The following is a 19,892-nucleotide window of genomic DNA, read 5'->3' on the forward strand; positions in this document are numbered from 1 at the left end:
AACTTTTAAAATTGTGTCCACTTTAATACCTGAACTTTATTTATTTTAATTAAAATACTAATAAATTTCAAATAAAATTTTAAAAAATCTCTAAAATTTACAAAATAAACTCAAAAAATTCTAAATTTTTTTGGTGTTTGAGAAATAAAAATAACTAAATAGTGTAAATTATTAAATTTGTGATAAAATTTCTAAGTTTTAAATATTGTATTTAGTTTGTTTTCTGAAATAAAAAAAAGAAATTTATTTTTATCATTCAAATTCATTTATTTTTTGAAAATAAATTTTCCATGGTTTATCTACCTTCTTTTCTAAATCTTAAAATAAAATTAGAATTTTTAATATTTTATTCTTAGATTTTTGAGATTTTATTAAGTTTTGTTTGAAACTTATTAGTATTTTTATTTATTTTGGACATTTTCTAAGATTTTTATTTTAAAGATCTTTTAGTCCGACAAGAGAGAGTGTGAGCTTCACTCTTCTCCCATGTCTGGAGATTTCATCCGATCTCAACTGCTCAATCACATCTCCATTAACAAAACCAATCAAAACCCATCTCGATTCATCTAATCAAGATCCTTTCTTCTTTAATCACTTAGACAAAACGATTCCTCAATGAATCTCTCAGCTTCCAGTTTCTTGATTCTTTCCTTCCTCTTCTTCATCTTACCGAATCTCTCCTCCTCGAAGCCAATGAACTGCACCGACACTTCTCGTCTCTGTACTTCCTTCCTCGCTTTCAAACCGAACCAAAACCAAACTTTCTCCATAATCCAAAGCATGTTCGACTTATTACCATCCGACATAACCGCAGATTCCACCGGAGAAGACGACGGAGGAGGAGGTTACATCTACCTCAAGAAGAACTGTTCTTGCCTCACCACGACTCCTCATCAGTACGCAACGAACACGACATTCACAATCAGACAGAACAGTGGCTACGTCTACGACGCTGTCGTCTCTGCTTACTCTGGTCTCGCGTTCCCGCCCAACACTACTAGAGCATCTAGTGCCGGCGCGGTTGTGTCTGTGCAGCTTCTATGTGGTTGCTCGAGTGGTCTCTGGAACTACCTCATGAGCTATGTGACCGTCTCTGGAGACAGTGTTCAATCTCTCTCGAGCCGGTTTGGTGTTAGTATGGATCGAATCGAGGAAGCTAACGGAATCTTGAATCCTGATAATATCACAACCGGAGATCTCATTTTCATCCCTCTTGATTCTGGTAAAGAATCTTCATTTTAATTATCTTGAATTAGGCCCGGGTGTTTCGGGTATCCGTTTGGTTTAATTTTTTGGTTCTAGAGATATAATATCAGTTTGGGGAAATTCAGTTCTATTCGATTGGTTTTTGCTTGGGTAACAAAGTTGGAAACCGGCTAATATTCAGATAATATTTGGGTCCAATTCGGTTCTGGTTCTGGTTCTGGTTCAGGTTTTCGCTATAGGTAACAAAGTTGAAAACCGGTTAACATTCAGATAATATTTGGGTTTCGGTTCTGGTTTTCCGGTCAATTTGGATTAAAAAGTAGAATAATTCGAGTTTTTGGGGGTTACATATCATATTTTTTAGGTTTTAAGACAAAACAGTTTAATGATCTTGTTCTTGTCATCTTATTTAAGTACCTGGAGTGCCTTATGAAGCAAGGAAGATAAACCCTCCTGCTCCTTCTCCTTCTCCTGTTTTAACCAATAGCAATATCTCAGGTTTTGATTTAAATGTCTCTTTTGTCATAATCTATGGATCTCATAGTTTCTATTTTTAGTATCATGAAACTCACATTTGTGTATGGTTTCCAATTTTGGAAAAAGCTGCTGACCAGGTGAATCACACTTCAAAGGGAGGTCATGTCCCTTACATATGGATTGTTGGTGGTCTTACAGTTGTGCTTGCGCTTCTTGTGATATGTATACTTGTGTGTATCTGTTTAAGATCATCTAGTTTCGGATCCAGTGATGAAGATGGTAATGAACACAACTTCCAGATCCTTAGAAAGTCCAGTTTCTTCTGCGGGTCTAGTCGGTACAACTGCTGCAGATCCGGGGATTTTAGACAGACCAACAACGGTGAAGAAACTCAGAGCCATCATCAAGCTGTTGCTATTCCTAAAGGTATAGTTTTTTTTGGTTTCATCATCTGTGGTTTTCCTTCTTTATAACGGTCTTTTTCTGTTATATATGTATGTATGTAGCTCTTGGTGATGGAGTGTTTGAGATAGAGAAGCCTATGGTGTTTACATATGAAGAGATCAGTGCGGCTACAGATGGGTTCTCTGATTCTAATCTTCTTGGTCATGGAAATTACGGTTCAGTATACTTTGGTCTACTTAGAGAACAGGTTTGTGCCTTAAGTCACATCTTCATATGCCGCCTTCTTTGAGTATTTAAAAACTTTATAAATAGATCATAACGGAAAAATTAGTTTTTTTATTCCTCGAGTGTTTGCAGTTGGCATATTTAATATTCAAAGTATAATTATGAATGCAGATTTATTTTCCAACTAGCCATCACATAGACAAAATTATGACTAAATTAATCAACCGTTAAAAATGGACGAAACCATTAGTTTTCTGTTTATAACGATTAGTTGAAGAATAAATTATCGCAAACAATACTTGAGTATTAAATACTCCACTCATTTTCGCTGGCATCTACACTTGATTAAACACTATCACAGGAAGTTGCTGTCAAAAGGATGACTGCTACAAAAACTAAAGAGTTTGCAGCAGAGATGAAAGTTCTTTGCAAAGTTCATCATTCTAATCTGGTAAACCCCATACCCATTCTGTATAAAGCATTCAAGATTATGACTTTTGGGTTTGGTTTCAATACTATCAAAGGTAGAGTTGATCGGTTATGCTGCAACAAAAGACGAGCTTTTCGTAGTTTATGAGTATGTCCAAAGAGGAATGCTGAAAAACCATTTGCATGATCCTCAGAGCAAAGGTAAAGAAAGACCACTAATACCAACAAGACATAAGGATAAAGATGATGATATTGATATTATATTTATTAATGTTCCTGAAGGCAATACCCCACTGTCTTGGATAATGAGGAATCAGATTGCACTTGACGCAGCAAGAGGCTTGGAATATATTCATGAGCATACTAAAACTCATTATGTTCATAGAGATATCAAAACAAGCAACATTCTGCTCGATGAGGCGTTCAGGGCTAAGGTATGAATCGATTACATGTTATGATCCTTAATACAGGACAATTGAGTTGGTTTTTTTCTTTAATCTTTGTATGTGTCTTAGATATCAGATTTTGGACTTGCAAAACTAGTTGAGAAAACTGGAGAGGGTGAAATTTCTGTTACTAAAGTTGTTGGTACATATGGTTATCTTGCACCAGAGTAAGCATTTGAAAAACCTGAAGCTACATTCAAAGTTTTCATACAAGAACACTTTAGTGATATCTTCTTCTCTACAGATATCTAAGTGATGGACGTGCCACCTCGAAAAGCGATGTTTATGCCTTTGGTATTGTTCTTTTTGAGATAATTTCTGGAAGAGAAGCTGTTATAAGAACAGAGGCAGTGGGAACCAAGAATCCAGAAAGACGTCCATTGGCATCTATTGTAAGTCTCTTTGAGTTTACACTTCTTTGATGCAACATTCATTGCTAAAGCATTTTTTCTGTTGTTTCAGATGTTAGCGGCTCTTAAGAACTCACCAGACTCAATGAACATGTCTAGTTTGAAGGAGTTTGTGGATCCCAACATGATGGATTTGTACCCGCATGACTGTTTGTTCAAGGTGATATACTAAGAAATGAAATGCTTAGTAGTTTGAAAAATTGTAGTAACCATATGATTTTTTAACATTAGGCATGTTTTTGTTGTGTGTGGACACAGATTGCGATGTTGGCAAAGCAATGCGTAGATGATGATCCGATTCTAAGACCAAACATGAAGCAAGTGGTTATATCGCTTTCCCAGATACTCTTGTCTTCCATTGAATGGGAAGCAACTCTTGCTGGAAACAGCCAAGTCTTTAGTGGTCTTGTCCAAGGAAGATAAAAAACAAAGAAACCTTGAGAAGACCCGTTGTATTTTTTAGTATTCACCATGGTCTAGAACCTTAGCTTGTCTAGAGGAATGATGAATCACAGTCTAGCTAAGTAGTTAGTTGCAGAGACAAAATCTCTTTTTATCTTGCTTTACGTGTCTCAATATGAATATTATTCTTTTGGAGAATAAGTGAAGAGATGTATGCGTTTATATGCTTGATATGTTGCAGTCTAATAAACAAAACACCACTTTACTTTCTCACAATAGATTGATGATGATCCTTACCTGTGTTATATATATAATTTTATATAAGTACAAGCTAAATATTATATTGTTGGTTTTACATTCAAAATGAAAATTCTTTTATTTTTCTTAACATTTTAATATATTTTGATAATATTTAGTAAAATTATACCGAAAACCACTTAACAATTATATGAAACATAAAAATATACACAAAATAAGATAATAAACAATATGAGTTCTAATAATTAAAATAATGCACATACAATAAAATAAAATATTTCCATTTTTTTATAAATAAAAATAGAAAAAGTAGAAAAAATCTAAATAAAGAAACTTTTGTAAATTAATATCTCTATAAATTAATAAAATTTCGAAATCTCAACATTATTAATTTATAGAAGTTTTACTGTATATGGATCATAATGAGAAAATTAGTTTTTTTATATTCCTTTTTTTGACATTTTGATACTCAAGTGTTTGCAATCGGCATATTTAATACAAATTATTGTGTGCACAAATTTATTCTCTAACTAGTTTGACTTTCCAAATTTAAGATTAAACTAGTCAGTCGTTTAAAAATAGGTTGAAACCATTAGTCTTTCGTTCATTTGTTAATGATTGACTCTTTTTTCTATTAATTTTGAATAGATAACGATTAGTTGTAGAACTAAGCTATGCAAATAAAATTTTGGTACTAGAGATGCCAATCTCTATAATATTATTTGAGAAGTCAGTTTTCTACATGTCGTGCTCACGTTAACTCTTACGGTAATTGATTACGATGATACTCTTAATGAATCAAATAAATCTAATTATCATTATTAAACATTTATTTTGTTTTATTTTTTCTTTTCTATTTAGGTTTCCTTTTTCTTCTTTCTATATCTATACTATTATTAACGAAGTGATTTTTCGCAACGGAGCTCTCACGTTAAAAGTTAGAGTGGTTAATATCGTTTATATCCTTAATGAATAAACATATAAATTATTCATAAAAATAAAAACGAATTTTAATTTTATTATTAATTAACTAATTAAAATTAATAATGATAAAAATTATCCAAAATTTAAAATATATATTTAAAATAAAAAATTAGAGTGATTAATATTACTTATATCCTTAATGGATACATATATAAATTACCTACAAAATAAAAATAATTTTTATTACATAAGTAAATAAAATTAATAATGATAAGAATTATCCAAATCTAAAAATATATCTATACTATTATTTGCGAAGTGATTTTTCGCAACGGAGCTCTCACGTTAAAAGTTAGACTGGTTAATATCGTTTATACCCTTAATGAATAAACATATAAATTATTCATAAAAATAAAAACAAATTTTAATTTTATAATTAATTAACTAATTAAAATTAATAATGATAAGAATTATCCAAAATTTAAAAATATATATTTTTAAAAAAAAAATTAGAGTGATTAATATTGTTTATATCCTTAATGGATACATATATAAATTACCTACAAAATAATAATAATTTTTTATTACATAAGTAAATAAAATTAATAATGATAAGAATTATCCAAAATCTAAAAATATATCTTAAAATTAAAAAATTAGAGTGGTCAATATCATTTATACCCTTAATGAATAAAACATAAATTAACAACAAAATAAAAAAACTAATTTTCATTTTTTTATTAGCTAAATTATTAAAATTAATATTAATAATAATTATCCAAAATCTAAAAATATATATTAAAATAAAACGAACTTATATTAATCATATTGTTTTAATAAAAATATATATTATTTTTATTTAATTTAACAATAAATGTGTTGATCCAACTATTACTTTTGGTAAAAAAATTATTGTTTATGTTTAAATAGTATAGATGAGCAATATATGTAATGGAAAATATAAATAATTGAAAAAATAGAAAATATGAGCAAAATATAAGTACAAATAAGTGTACAAAAAATGGTAACAAAAGTATAAGATTTCAAAATCAAAATTATTTTTAATATGTTAGTGTTTTTAAAATTTTAATACAATAATAAGCATATATATTTTAGTAAAATATATAAACTAATAAATATTCGTAAGAAAATTGTGCCCGCAAATGCGGGCAACACACCTAATAACCTATATATAAAGAAAATTTATAAATTTAAAACCGAAAATATCTTTTATATATAGTGTAATTCATAATAAGGAAATTTCAAAATAATTTTGATTTTAAAGTAAAGAAAAATAATCTTCCCTTTTTAAAAATAATCTTAACAATACAATATATATTTTTAAAATTATTAATCATTTTATTTAAATCAATATATTTCTCATATTATTACAAAATAATTTAAATAGCATAAACTAAGATATCTTTAATGAATAAAATTTAATTTATTATTTTTATGTTCCCTTTTATATTTTTTCAAATAACATGTACGATAAAGAAAATATTTATAAACTTAAACCAAAAATAATTTTTATATATAATTTTATTTCATAAAAAGGAATTTTTAAAAAGTAATCTTGATATTAAAATAAAGAGTTAATATTACTTTTAGAATATATCGATTATATTTGTATGCAATTTTGTACCTATCATCACTTTATTTTTATAATTTTATTTGTGATAATTAACATATTCCAAATAACCAAGTACTATAAAATTAACATAGTCATGGGCTATTTACAAATAGCCAATTCATAAATATATATACACATCTAAGATGAAAACCAAACTAATGCAATGAATACAATAAATATGATTTGGTTGAATTAGATTAGAAATAGTTATACTTAAATTTACGGAAATATGTAACACAATATACCCACCAATGAGTAACTAAACCAATCCAAATTATTTTATACAAAGTAAAACATTAAATAAAAATAATGTATTCTCATTTATTCTCAATATTTTAATAAATAAATATGAAATTCTCAAATAATACTACACATATATTAACCAACTATTACAATTAAGATGTAACTTTGAATTAATCAACACTATTAAATTATACATAATCCTACTAAAATATATACACAAATTTAAGGCAAGAATCAAACTATATGAAAATAAAAGAAGTTAATCAAAATTTTAATCGGTATAACAAAATATTAGTTAAATCATAAAAAGTAAATATTATCTAATATATCCAAATAATAACCAAACAGTCGAGATATTATATCCAAAATTATAATCTAATTAAAGTAACACAATGATATTTAAAAAAAACCTGCATATTGATTACAATATAAATAACAGAATAATTAAAAAAATTAATAAACTATCGTAATGTAAATAAAATATTATAATGTATTTACTTTATAAATATTTATATCCGTGCATGAGCACGGGAAAATCACCTAGTTGCAAATAATTGTGGAATTAAAAGTTCATTTTCGAATACATATTTATTTATTTAGCAATGTTAATTTTCTCAGTTTTATGAAGATATTATATACATTCAGAAAAGCATTCCAATATTTTTTTAACATATAGGTTTTTTTGAAAACATAAATTGGATCTTTTAAAAATAAAAAAGTTAAAAAATATTTTGAGACATATATATTTATTTGAATTTTCGTTTTACAAATATTTATATAAACGTTATAACTATAATTGAAAAATAATTACCTTTTGTATTGTAAAAAATGATAATTTTGCGAATTTTGACATTGTGTGAATAAAAGACCATTTATCCGGTTAAAATGTCCAATGTGTAACTGATTAAAGAATAAAATATCTGTTGATGTAATTGTTTAGTTTTTTTTAATCGAGTAAATTGTTTAGTTTAATAAGATTCTTGAAGTTAAAAGAGAATCATTTAAAGTTTTTTTCTATATGTTTCAATTTGTTTTTCACGTGCTGGATTAAAATATGTGTTTGGAATTTCTGAGAGAAATAATAATGATTGAAGGTTTTACGCACGAGCAGTTTGGGTGGGTCTTTGTTTCTAGCTAAGAAATGTTATATTCGTGTACTAATCAGTGATGCACACCTGTTGAATCCAATATGGAGTCCAACGGTAAAAGAATCAAAGAATATGCCACGTGGACAAGTAATCACAGCCTTGAATTTTCTTAAAATGTAACCGTTGAGATCTCACTATAAATAAAAGCGTACGTGTGATTCGATCGAGAGAGAGAGAGAGAGATTGGTTTGGATCGATGATCGTTATTCGCAGTCGAGTAGGTCGTTTCTGGTTTTGTTCTAATACGTGTGTTTGTTTGTAAAATTCATGAAGGAGATTAGAGTATCGAGTCTAATTTGGGAGCGGAGTAAGATCGATCGTTCATGTCGACGACAATCAAATCAATCCATCGGTCGTCGTACGTTTACAGTTTGTTCGCTATTTGAGAATGACGCGTTGTGTAACAGAGGGATACGATTAGGTCTCGTATCTCGATCATCTGTGCGAAACTATTGCTTTTTTATTTATTGATGTATTGTTAAGGTGAAAAAAGTGCAGGTGTTCAGTTAAAAGTATCTTCTTAACATGTTCGATGTAATCCCTTTTTTAAGAGTATTTCGAAACGGCTCACTTTCACTGCGTCGGTCATTTGCAGGTAGGTTCTTCTTGTTGCAAAAGGGATGAATGAGGATATATATAATCATGGCTGGCTACTCTTTGATGTATCGGTGGAGATAAAACATTCCGGACTTGCTCTTTGTATGATCGTTTGTTTGCAACAATCTTTTGTAATTCATTAATTGTTTTTTTAATCATCAACTTAACTATAGAATAATTGATGCTTGCAGATTGGGATTCTAGGTTGTAGCAAACGGTAGTGGATATATGTTTCTGCTTACGGAAAGATCAAAGCTATGGTCTCCATCATCCATCCACTCTTGGTGATCGATCCCAAAGGTACTCTGCATATTTTGATTCCTGTGTCCTTTACTGTTTATGGGAGTTATTTTAAGTTGGTTTATCCTTAAGACACACACACATCTTGTAATGTTCTGCCAAAGTGTAGCGAAGGGAAACTGCTAGGTTTTGATTCCTACGTTACTATTAGATATTACCAGCTTTCTAAGGCTTAATTCAAAATGCATGACAGTAACTTCTAAATGCATGTCATCAGTCTGAGCTTGAGCTAAGTATATTTATGTGTCTTATTAAGATTTTGTTTGCTTTGGCCACAATGTCTCGTTAGTCTCAAGGTTTCCGTTTTGCCTTTTACTTCTGCTTTTGCTGATAGTCACAGTGTGCTTTCTTATGGTTTTATGCTTTTCCATAATGGTTTAGTTTGCTGAGTTTTTGCCAAACTAGTAAGAGATGTTGCAAGTCATTTGTTCTTCTCTCTGTTTCGGTAACTATTTATAGACATTTCACCTTACTGTATAAACGCCATTTGTTGTTTATCAGTATTGAATGTGAGAGAGAACCTTCTTGGAATGATCAAGCTAAGTTATTTTTCGTCGTTTTATTTGTCCGTGCAGAGGATTTAAGTTTTGGGTTACCATTAGCTGAGTGAAGGGCCTCATTCATAGTTATCACCCATACATGGTTGGCGGTTAAAGTTTTTTTTTTACTTGATGTTACTTTTGATCGTTGGGTGGCTAGGAGGGAGAACTGAGAGACAAGGGAGGTTTCATGTGGAAGCTTTTGTGATATCTGCAACTTCGTTCTGTTCTACAAGGTACGGTTGTTCTCGGCTCTTATTGTGCGTTTATAGGATGAAGCTTTGAGATATTTTACAAGAGATCTTTAAGTATAGTTTATGCAGTTTTAAAGAGGTTTAGTGGTCATCAATTTTCTTGCCAGTTCAGGACTTGGTTTCTTGAAAATCTCACTGGGTTTCTTGTTTTAAGACATGTCTTTCTTTTATAGGTTGTTTTTATGACTGATCGAGCCACCCTTCTCTTTTAGAGGTGAAGTTACATCACAAGTCTGTATGGTTGTCTGTAACTATTTCTTCCTTTGTTAATTCTCTTTCCAGACTGATACTCTGTTATGAGCCTAATTAGATGTCCTTTTTGTCCAACTCAAGTTAGCACTCGGATTGATTATAACATCCTATGTTTCTTTTTTTCTATTACAAATGTACAAGATTTGGTTTTGAGGCTCTTATGGTTTTACAGCGGTAATGTATGGTTCTGTTGAGTTTGGCGTTTGCTTTTTGTTGCGGAGAAGCCGTTGTTCAGAACATGATGCTTTTCTTATATAATACTTTCTTCTTTCGCAGTGCTTGGTTTGCCGTAGCTGGTGTCCTATTTGCTTCCTTTTCTTCGCCGTCAGTATGTTAAAGATGCAAAGGTATGAATGATTCTGTATTATTTGTTTGCAACTATCTATTATAATTCATTCATTTTCTTACATGATCACACAAATACCATCTAGTTTTTAAAGAAATATAACTGATTAGTGAAACATTAGTCGATCCACGAAAAGATCAAAGCTATGCTCCGCACGTTTGATGATCCTTAACCCAAAGGTATTTGCAAATTTTGATTCCTCCATGAATTTGTTCTTTACTGTTTGTGGGAACTGTTTAATGTTTGTTTTGCCATAAGACACATCTTGTGACTTGCAGGAGCACCAAAGTTTCAGAATTTTTAGCCACGGGCAGGTCAATTAGATGTCCTTCTCTTTTCTTCTAACTCAACTTACCTCTGACTGATTGTGTGATATCTTGTGTTTGTTTCCTTTTTAGATTTCATGGGTACACGATATGTCTTTTGGCTCCTTAAGGTTCTTTTGAGTTTTGTCTTTGCTTGTTCTCACCATACTTTGTTGTCTACAGTTGGGTTTGTGTATAACTGATCTTTTTTGTTTCTAAATTGGTTGCTTCGAGCGAGGTTCTGAATGCACAAATTGACAGTACCGTTGGAAGAAAGTTGCTTGGTTTAGCCGCCGCTTCATGTGCTACACTTCTCCGGTACTCGTTGAGTCTCTGACTATCACTTTCTCGTTAGGTGGTTAATTTTTTCTTTCCACAAAATTTATGAGCCATGTTCTCTTTTTTTTTAAAAAAATGTCTCTCAGAAATTAGGTTTACATTTTTACATCTTGTCAAAGTGGCTACAGTACAGATAACTTCTGTGGAAGAGTCAAATTTTAATCATCAGAATAATGTTAAGATTTTGTAGAAAGATTATGTGGGAAGTGTAGCTTGCATCAAACGGTGGTGTATATGTTTTTGCTAAGATCAGCAGATGCTGCTTACGGAAAAATCATTTGAGTTACAGTATATATATGTGTCTTATTACGAGCTTTGCTTCGGCCACGATGTTTTTTGTTGGACTTGCTAATAGTCGCAAGGTTTCCTTTACTTTTTGTGTTTGATAATAGTCACAATGCTTTCTTATGGTTTTACCTGTTCACTGTTAAAAATTACGAAATAGGAGATGGCAAGTTATTTGTTTTCTCTCCCTTTAGGTAACTTTCCATATTGTTTATCAGTGTTGAGTGTGAGAAAACCATCTTGGAAATATCAAGCTAATCGAGGTTTGTTGCACTAGGTGGCGCAATTGGAGATACCATTTGAGTTCTGACATTCGACTTGTGGTTCTTGCTACTGTACAATGTTGGAGAGCGTTAGTGGTTCTTTCTTCTGTTCATATATGTTACTTTACTTTGTCATTTTAATTTTCTCGGTGCAGAGCCTTAAAGTTCCGGGTTGAGTGGAGACAATGGAGGTTTCATGTGTCTAAGAGGGAGTAGCAAGCATTCTGGGAGACAAGGGAGGTTTCATGTGGAAGGTGGTTTTGTGATATCTGATTATTTTCTCCTCTGCAACTTTATTCTGTTCTACAAGGTAGTAGGTATGGTTGTTCTCGTCTCTTATTGTGCGTTCAGATTTTCTTCATCAATATCATTATGCATTATATTCAAATTAACTAAGTTAATAAATAGAGATTTAAGTACAATTTAGGCATTTGAAGAGGTTTAAGGTTTAAATGGTCATCTATTTGGTTGCCACTATCAGGACTTGGTTTCTTAAAACTCTCACAGGATTTCTTGTTTTAAGACATGGATTTGCTACAGGTTATCATTTATTAAAGTTATGTAATGAACCAAAGGAGTCATTTTTTGACTGATCAAGTTACCACCAGTCTCTTTTTAGGGAACCAAGGAAATGTGCCACTGATTTGAAGGAGAAATTACATCACAAGTTTGTATGGTTGTCTACTTGTCTGTAGTTATATCCATGCTCCTGCATGGAGACAATAAGATGTCCCTTAAGAATATGCAAGAAAGGTACAAATTTGCGTGCTCTGTTTTGGATTCTGATAATCTATTCTTCTTTGCCGTTCTATTCTCCCAAACTGATGGTCTGTTATGTTCTGCAGGTCAATTAGATATCTGTGCAAACTGATGTTCTCTAAGTGAATTAGATGTCCTGCTTTCCATCAAACTGATGTTCTCTAAGTGAATTAGATGTCCTGCTTTCCATCTAACTCAAAGTTAAGTTCTTCTATGTTCTGCAACATGAGACTTTTCTTAAATTATACTAAATTGTGCAACATGATCAAAACCCTCTGCTTGTTACTTGCAACCCTTCAGAGTATAAGGTCTGATCTGCTCTGGTTTTAAAGATCTCTGGTTCCTTGTCGCCCTATTCTCTTTCCAAACCGACGTTCTGCAGGTAAATACTTGTTGATGTTTATGAAAACACCTCGTATGATTCCTTTTTGTCTTGTTCAAGTTACTACCTTCTATTAACTTAAAATTGCTTTGCTCTGATTTTTTATTTGCATGCTTTTTAGATGGATTTCGAGACTGAAACTCTTTTTTTTTATTCTATCTGAGACGTATACAATCTACCAGGCTTTTCGGAGGACTTCAATCAGGTTTTTAAGTAGGAAATAAGCTTTATGTTCTTCACTGATCGTTAGCTCATTAGTCATTCTCATTTCCTTGTTTCTGATTCTACTACGCTACTTCTTTCGTTGAGTTTATGTCATTGACTTTGTTGGGCCTCCACTGATGCATATCATGCTTTGAGATATTCCACATTAGGGCTTTAAGTTGGAAGAATATTGGAACAGTTTTAGCTCGTTAACTTATACAATCTGCCATTATCTTGTTGGAACAGTTTTAGCTGGTTAACTTATACAATCTGCAATTATCTTTACTTGATCTGTGTGCTAGAATTCTTTTATTTAGGGATCAACGACGTGTCTTAACAATCTCACTGGAATGCAACAGGTTCTGAAGACTAATTTTCATTGTCTTTATCTCTAAGTTACTTTTGACCTTTTTTCTTGTCCAAATTGCATCTGTTGGTTTTTCTGTTTATGTTGATTACTTGCGTTATTCACAGTGGATGATGCAGGAGACGGATGTTTTCTGGTCTCTGATGGTTGCCTCTTCAATTGATAGTTCTCAGCGTTTCTCCTTTTGGCGATTGCACTTTACAGGGGTTTCATATCTCCATCGTTTTTAAAAAAAAAAAATCGTAAAATAAGTTATTGTTGGGTTTTTTGATTAATGAGACAACTTTATTGGTTGCATTGTAGGCGACTCAGGAGGGTTTGAATATTGTCTAGTTACCTCAGCATACATACACACCTTTCGCTTCTACTTGGTAAGAGTTGCTTATTATACTATTTATCAGTCACATCACTTGTTTCTTTTGCAGTATATTCACTTTCAGCAAAAAAATGAGAACATATGTATGGTTACTGTAATTAGATCATGTTAGTGCATGAATACGTTGATGGTGGAGGTTAATTTCAGTGCAATCTCGCAGATAAACTTATGTTCACTGTTTGATTTCTAAGTTTCTTTGGTTAATTTCAGTGCATCAGGTATGATACGTAGAGATGTTGGTGCCCTACCTATCCTTGATTTTGGATCCCTTCCTTTTCACACTTTCAGGTTTACTTATATTCTCGTGTTGGTCTCTAAATTACATCGCTGACAGAGTTTTCCTGATTAAAAATCTTTATCAGATATGCTTATCCACGACAGGGATGGCTTAAGTGTTTTTGATTTCATGCGTTATATTTTCTCTTACATGATTTACTTCCCTTCATTCTAGGTATGCTGAAGATGCATCTGGGATACAAGCTGCCTAAGATAGCTTTCTGTTAAATTTGTCACAATGCAATAGGATTTATACTTGCAGACACCCAGAATGTTAGCCTTTCCCTGCTCTGTTTTTTTGTCTCATTATTTTCTTCACAGACTGATGTTATGTTATGTTCTGCAGGGTCAATAGATGCTTGTTGAGGTAGTTTTCATGAAACTGTTCGTATTCAAGTTTTTGTTCAACCAGTATTCAGGTACTATTTGTTATCTGGCAATGACTTCACTTGTTTTCATGTGGTATTAACATTCTGACGGAAGAAGCTCACAAGTTCAGTTTTCTACCCCGGCCCTTTTCAAGTTTTGGTTCCTGAGGAAATGTGGCACTGATTTAGAGATGAGAATGTCTGTAACTATTTCATTTTATTACATAAAGACTATGAGAGGATTGTGTAGCTAAGTCTGCTAACAATCTATTTTTTTAGCTGATGCAGAAATCTTGTAAAAGGAAGCAGAAGCAGCTCCCCTAGGACTTGTTGGATCTGGTTAATCATCTTCTGATATGATCTTAGTCTTGCATGTATTGTCTGTGGATTCAGGTTAAGTCATTTGGAAATCTTTCACGTATGTTTTCCTGTTCTTAATTTGCAGCTTTCTGATGATGACCTCCTTGTTTGCTTTGCTCACTTATTATCAGGTTTTTGTGGTTACTCTTTTTCTGTCTAACTCTTATATGGATTTGACTTATATAGTTCTTCATTTTAACTGTTCTGTCCATGGATTGTGGCTGATTTGTTTCAGGATTGGGTCTGGTTTCTGATTTTCATTGTTCCTCCTTTGCGTCAGTTCTATGTGACTCCTGCATAATTTCGGTGTAAAGCAAAAGAGTTTCTCCAGCGATCTATGGTAATAGTGAAGGCTTTTTTCTTTTTAATGTGGACAAGTCTTTGTGCTTTGATTTGATTAGTTGGTTTTTGAGCTTTTTCTGTTCTCGTGTCTACCAGTAGCTTAAATTGCGTCGTCACTACTCTTGCTTTTGCCTTTTCTAGTTACACGGGGTTTGGTTCTTAAACTGCAATGGTGGCTTTCTTCTTCTTAAATTAATTTAGCTTTTTGTTTACTCTGTTTTGTAGATTGCAGCTGGAGACTTTTCTCAAACCGTGACAGGACCAGACACCGCCTTTTAAGTGTCAGGTCAACAGAAAAAATCTTCACGTTCGATGTCTCGAGGAATGGTTTCAAAAGATCGGTTGCTTCTTGTCTCTGGTTTATGTGGTTGATATTTGTTTGCTTTAGATATTAGGTGATACGAGGGGTTCTCCTGAGTTTAGTTTTTTATTTTATTTTTGTGTGTTCTCTTTGTATTTGGCAGTGTGATTGATTAGTTGGCTTGAAATGGTCCTTGTTCAGACTCTTCAGAGCTCTTGACTGTGGAGGTTTGCTACTTTGTGCGAGGGTATCTCATTTCTATTTTAGGATCATGTATTTTTTTCTTTAACATTTACCTCAGATATGATGATTTTGGGATTTTGCTGGATTATCTGGTTAGCTACTGATTTTTCAATAGCGGCTTTCTTACGTTACACGTATGTATTACAGATGTGCAGGAAGATAACAGTTACGACTTACAAGTGCAGATTGGAGCCACCGCTATTTCCGTTATCACCTATCAGGGGTTTGGTTATTTCATCACTTTTGATGCCCATCGTACCAACCTGCAACTTTTTGGACATGTTTGCCGTAATATTTCTGTTATGTTTCTGCAGGCCAAAAGATGCTCGCAGTGCTTTGATCCTAGTAGTTGGTAACAGATCAGATTCTTGAGCTCTTAACGGTTTGCTTCTCTGTGGGAGTGTTTTCTCAATTTTACCTTAAAAATTGTGAGTGCATAAAACTTCTCTGATTCCTTCTTGGATTCCACCAAGCTTTGGTTTTGAAGTTTTGCTGCCAAATCAAGAAAGATAATAGGCTTGAGTGGCATTGTTGCCGCTTGGTTTTCCTGTATTTTTGGTTCCTGAATGCAGTGGTGGCTTGTTTCTGTATATTTATAGTTCATTGTTTTGTTATTGTAATTTGTCGATGCTGTGGTTTTCTTTTATTGATGTCAGTTATTGCTTCTGTGTATTAGGAACCAAACCCGTCAAGTTAAAAAATTTCTAAACTGAATTGGTGGTTATGTTATTTATCCGCCAAGTTTTGGTTCTTATATTGGACTAGTGGTTTTCTTACAATCTGACAGCAATGATTATTTTCTTATTTCTTACAACGTTAATCATATATATTGTTATTAACGTCAGGGATGGCTTTACATATTAGTGTTTTTGATTTCATGCTTTTATATGGCTTCTCTTTTACATGATTTATTTCCCTTCATTTTAGGTATGTTGAAGATACGCCTGAGATACAAACTCCCTTGTGCTTACTTTGAGTCGAAAGATAGCTTTCTGTTTAATGTGTCACAACAATACTTGGATCAAAACCTCTGCTTATTGCAACTTGCAGGCACCGAGTGTGTAAGCCTTATACTGCTCTCTTTTAAGTGACCTCTGTTTTCTTGTCGCTTTATTTTCTTCCCAGACTGATGGTGTGCAGGTCAATAGATGCTTGTTGAGGATATTTGGCTTTCTTGATGGACATCGAACATCGCCAGTTACATCCACTATTTGATCCATTCATGCACTACCTACCTCTTTTGTTTTAGCGCTGATGAAGGTTCTTCGGATATATTTTGATCATTGTGTTCTTCATCGAGATAATATGTTGATGAAGGCTCTTCAGATCTTGATTTTGTGGTTCAATTCTCTGTATGGGGTTTTTCGTCTATATTTCAGCTTAAATCTTGGTCACATATGCTTGCTTGTTCAAGAGTTCAGGTATGTGGAAAAGGCAAACGGAGAAGCCGGTATTTTATGATCTTTCTAATCCTTCATTATAGGGAAATGCTAAAGGCTTAAGATGCAAGCTTCTGTGACTTAAAACGGTTAAATTGCTCGGATTCTTAAACCCTTGATGATTTATTTCTTTCTTGTCCATGAAATTTTCCTATTTTAGATAGTAGCTTTTTTTTTGTCAGGTCTTTTAGCCAGGTCAAGAGGAACGTTATGGCAGCATTTGTTACCCCGTGGCATCAATCTTTTTTTCAGTTAGGTTAATACGTGTCCTATTGGGGTTTAGAGTGATTTTCTCTGAATTTAAAAGGTTTACAGGTCGTGTCTGGAAGATGTAGAAGAGGTTTTGAATCGAAGGGCTGTGTTTGGAGAATTTATGCAAGGGAATTTGATTTTATCTCGCGTATCCTTGTCCCACATACCTCGTAGACAATATGATTTATACATTACATATCTTTGTTATAGGTTGTCGTTCAAGATGAGTCTAGATTTTCATGTTCCATCATAAAATTTTCAGGTTCCTTCTTTTCTTCAGTTGAGATATTTTTGTGTTGAAGGTTTCTGAGTTTATGTGATTAGTTGGTATTATAATGTGTTGTGATACTGCTTTATATGTTTCTACTTGGTTTTAAGGGTACGTGCTCTCTTGATTGCTTCTATTTGCTAGTATTGTGTCGCAAAGCTCTATATTTGATCTCCTACATTTGCCTTACTTCTGTCTTCTGCTTTTTCTAATAGTAACAATGCTTTCTTATGGTTTTAGTTGTTCATTGTAGATTAGATACGAAATTTGCTTCATAATTATGCTTTCTGAAATATTTCATAATGTTGCAAGTCATTTGTTGTTCTCTCCCTTTCGGCAGATATTTACAGACCATTTGTTAAGTATCAGTATTGAGAGTGAGAGAACCTTCTTGGAGATACCATATCAGTTTCTGCTTATGTTGGAGAGCGTTAGTGGTGTATGTATATCAAGCTATGTGTATTAACATTGACCTCCTTCTGTTTGTAGAAGTTACTTTACTTTTGTCATTTTAGTTAAGTTCAGAGGATTCAAGTTTTGGGTTCCCATTGGCTGAGTGGAGAACCTCACTCATAGTTGTCACCCATATCTGATGGACCGTTTAGATCGAAATGTGTCCAAGGAGGTTTCATGTGGTAGGTTTTGTGATATCTGATTCTTGTTGTCCTCGTCTCTTATTAAGCTTTCAGACTTTCTTCATCAATAGCATTATACATTATTTGTCACATTCAGATTAATTAAGTTAACAAATTTCTGAATATTGGGTTCTACCTTCTTTCCCCGTTAACTTGTGCATGATATTTATTTCACTACTTTCCTTTACTGAGGCAGGTTTTGTTTTATCTGCCTTCTTTTATAAAGCCATTGCTTGACCTATTTAAAGAAATACACAAACATTTACTTATTTCTTTTATTGAGGCAGTTTACAGGATGCATGTCAAACTTTGAGATATTCTACAATAGAGGTTTAAGTACAGTTTATGCAATTTTGAAGAGGTTTAAGGTTTAAATTGTTATCAAATTTCTTGCTAGTATCAGGACTTCATTTCTTGAAAATCCTCACTTATTAGTTTATATCTTATTAATTCAGAAAAAACAGCATGATAAATTATTATTTATGTTTATATATGTTTTTTTACAAAAAAAAAGTTATTATTTATGTTTTAAAAATATAATATTTTTAGATAGTATATCTAAGAATTATCTTTCCTTTTAAAATATATTCTTGACAATTTATTATATTAAACTATGATTAATTATCTAATATAACAAATAAAAAAAAAATTAGTAAAATAAAACTCATTTTAGCTATATATTTTACTATTAAGGGTAATATCACCATTAACCACACACAGTATATCTAAAAATAATCTTACTTTTAAAAATATAATTTGACAATTTATTATATTAAATTATAATTATTTATCTGATATAACAGATATATCTAAAATTAATAATATAAAATTATTTTTAATTATATAATAAATTAAATATAAAAATTCATTAAGGATAATCTTGATATTAACTATTCTAATTTTTTACGTGAAAATTTATAATAGAAAATAATATTTTCAGATAATCTTAGAATTATCTTTCTTTTTAAAATATATTTTTGACAATTTATTATATTAAATTATCATTAATTATCTAATATAACAGATAAATATAATATTAGTAAAATAATTTTTTAATTATATATTTTATTCATTAAAGGTAATATCGATATCAACCACTCTAACTTTTAATGTAAGATCTCTGTTACGAAAAATCACTTCGCTAATAATAGTGTAGATACTTTTTGAGTTTATTTTTAAAATGATTATGTGATACTGTATACTAATTAAATTTAGTACAATTTTGTTTTTAGTAGATTATTTGGTAAACTTTTTAAGTATTGCATTATATATATAACTCAATAAAACAAGACTAAAATATTGAAATGCAAAAAGATATAGATAACTTTCATTATAAAAGATGCCCTTTCTCAAAAAAAAAAAGTTCATTATTAAAAAAAAAGACAAATAATACAATGTTTTGTTTATGTTTATATAAACGTTATTCTAGTTTTGTATATAATAAATATTAATTTATGATTTTAATAGAACTATATATTTATTTAAAATTTTAAACAAAATTATTATCTTATTATTTTATGTCATATTTCACATTGGTTTAGTTTAAAACACAGAAACCAAAATCACCAATAGTTGATATAGTGAGCTCCAATGGGTATCAAAAACAGAGAGAAAGCTGAATCTCAGAGACCTTA

The 19,892-nt window shown here is 31.6% G+C and overlaps 1 protein-coding gene and 1 long non-coding RNA gene across 51 annotated transcripts; both read left to right on the forward strand.

Moving 5' to 3' along the window:
* Positions 1-434: 434 nt before the first annotated feature.
* On the forward strand, positions 435-4,226 carry LOC108818638 (lysM domain receptor-like kinase 3). The gene is made up of 11 exons (XM_018591553.2): positions 435-1,222; positions 1,621-1,704; positions 1,810-2,109; positions 2,190-2,335; positions 2,675-2,764; positions 2,838-2,943; positions 3,025-3,176; positions 3,258-3,355; positions 3,433-3,580; positions 3,651-3,758; positions 3,857-4,226. Exons 1-11 carry the CDS (start codon positions 616-618, stop codon positions 4,019-4,021), a joined length of 2,004 nt encoding a protein of 667 aa, XP_018447055.2. The 5' UTR covers positions 435-615; the 3' UTR covers positions 4,022-4,226.
* Positions 4,227-8,353: 4,127 nt separating this feature from the next.
* LOC108822755 (uncharacterized) lies at positions 8,354-18,381 on the forward strand. 50 transcript variants are annotated; one of them, XR_008937743.1, is made up of 22 exons: positions 8,357-8,627; positions 8,802-8,905; positions 8,995-9,103; positions 9,679-9,878; positions 10,425-10,495; positions 10,580-10,673; positions 10,773-10,808; positions 10,893-11,117; positions 11,701-12,003; positions 12,295-12,439; positions 12,532-12,827; positions 12,949-13,769; positions 13,985-14,062; positions 14,226-14,323; positions 14,397-14,417; positions 14,537-14,617; positions 14,707-14,909; positions 15,014-15,118; positions 15,346-15,668; positions 15,812-15,887; positions 15,979-16,092; positions 16,592-18,381. It is a non-coding gene; the product is annotated as an uncharacterized LOC108822755 (long non-coding RNA). The 50 variants fall into 50 exon arrangements; XR_008937747.1 differs by having other exon boundaries at positions 10,605-10,673; XR_008937760.1 differs by having other exon boundaries at positions 10,616-10,673; positions 10,753-10,808.
* Positions 18,382-19,892: the final 1,511 nt, after the last annotated feature.

Source organism: Raphanus sativus, chromosome 8 (genome assembly GCF_000801105.2).
Source record: "Raphanus sativus cultivar WK10039 chromosome 8, ASM80110v3, whole genome shotgun sequence".
NCBI lineage: Eukaryota > Viridiplantae > Streptophyta > Magnoliopsida > Brassicales > Brassicaceae > Raphanus > Raphanus sativus.

Coding starts and splice junctions, on each gene's coding strand:
- LOC108818638 (XM_018591553.2), top strand. CDS start 616: ATGAATCTCTCAGCTTCCAGTTTCTTGATTCTTTCCTTCCTCTTCTTC. Junction 2,110..2,189: donor AGCTGTTGCTATTCCTAAAG/GTATAGTTTTTT, acceptor GTATGTATGTAG/CTCTTGGTGATGGAGTGTTT. Junction 3,581..3,650: donor GACGTCCATTGGCATCTATT/GTAAGTCTCTTT, acceptor CTGTTGTTTCAG/ATGTTAGCGGCTCTTAAGAA.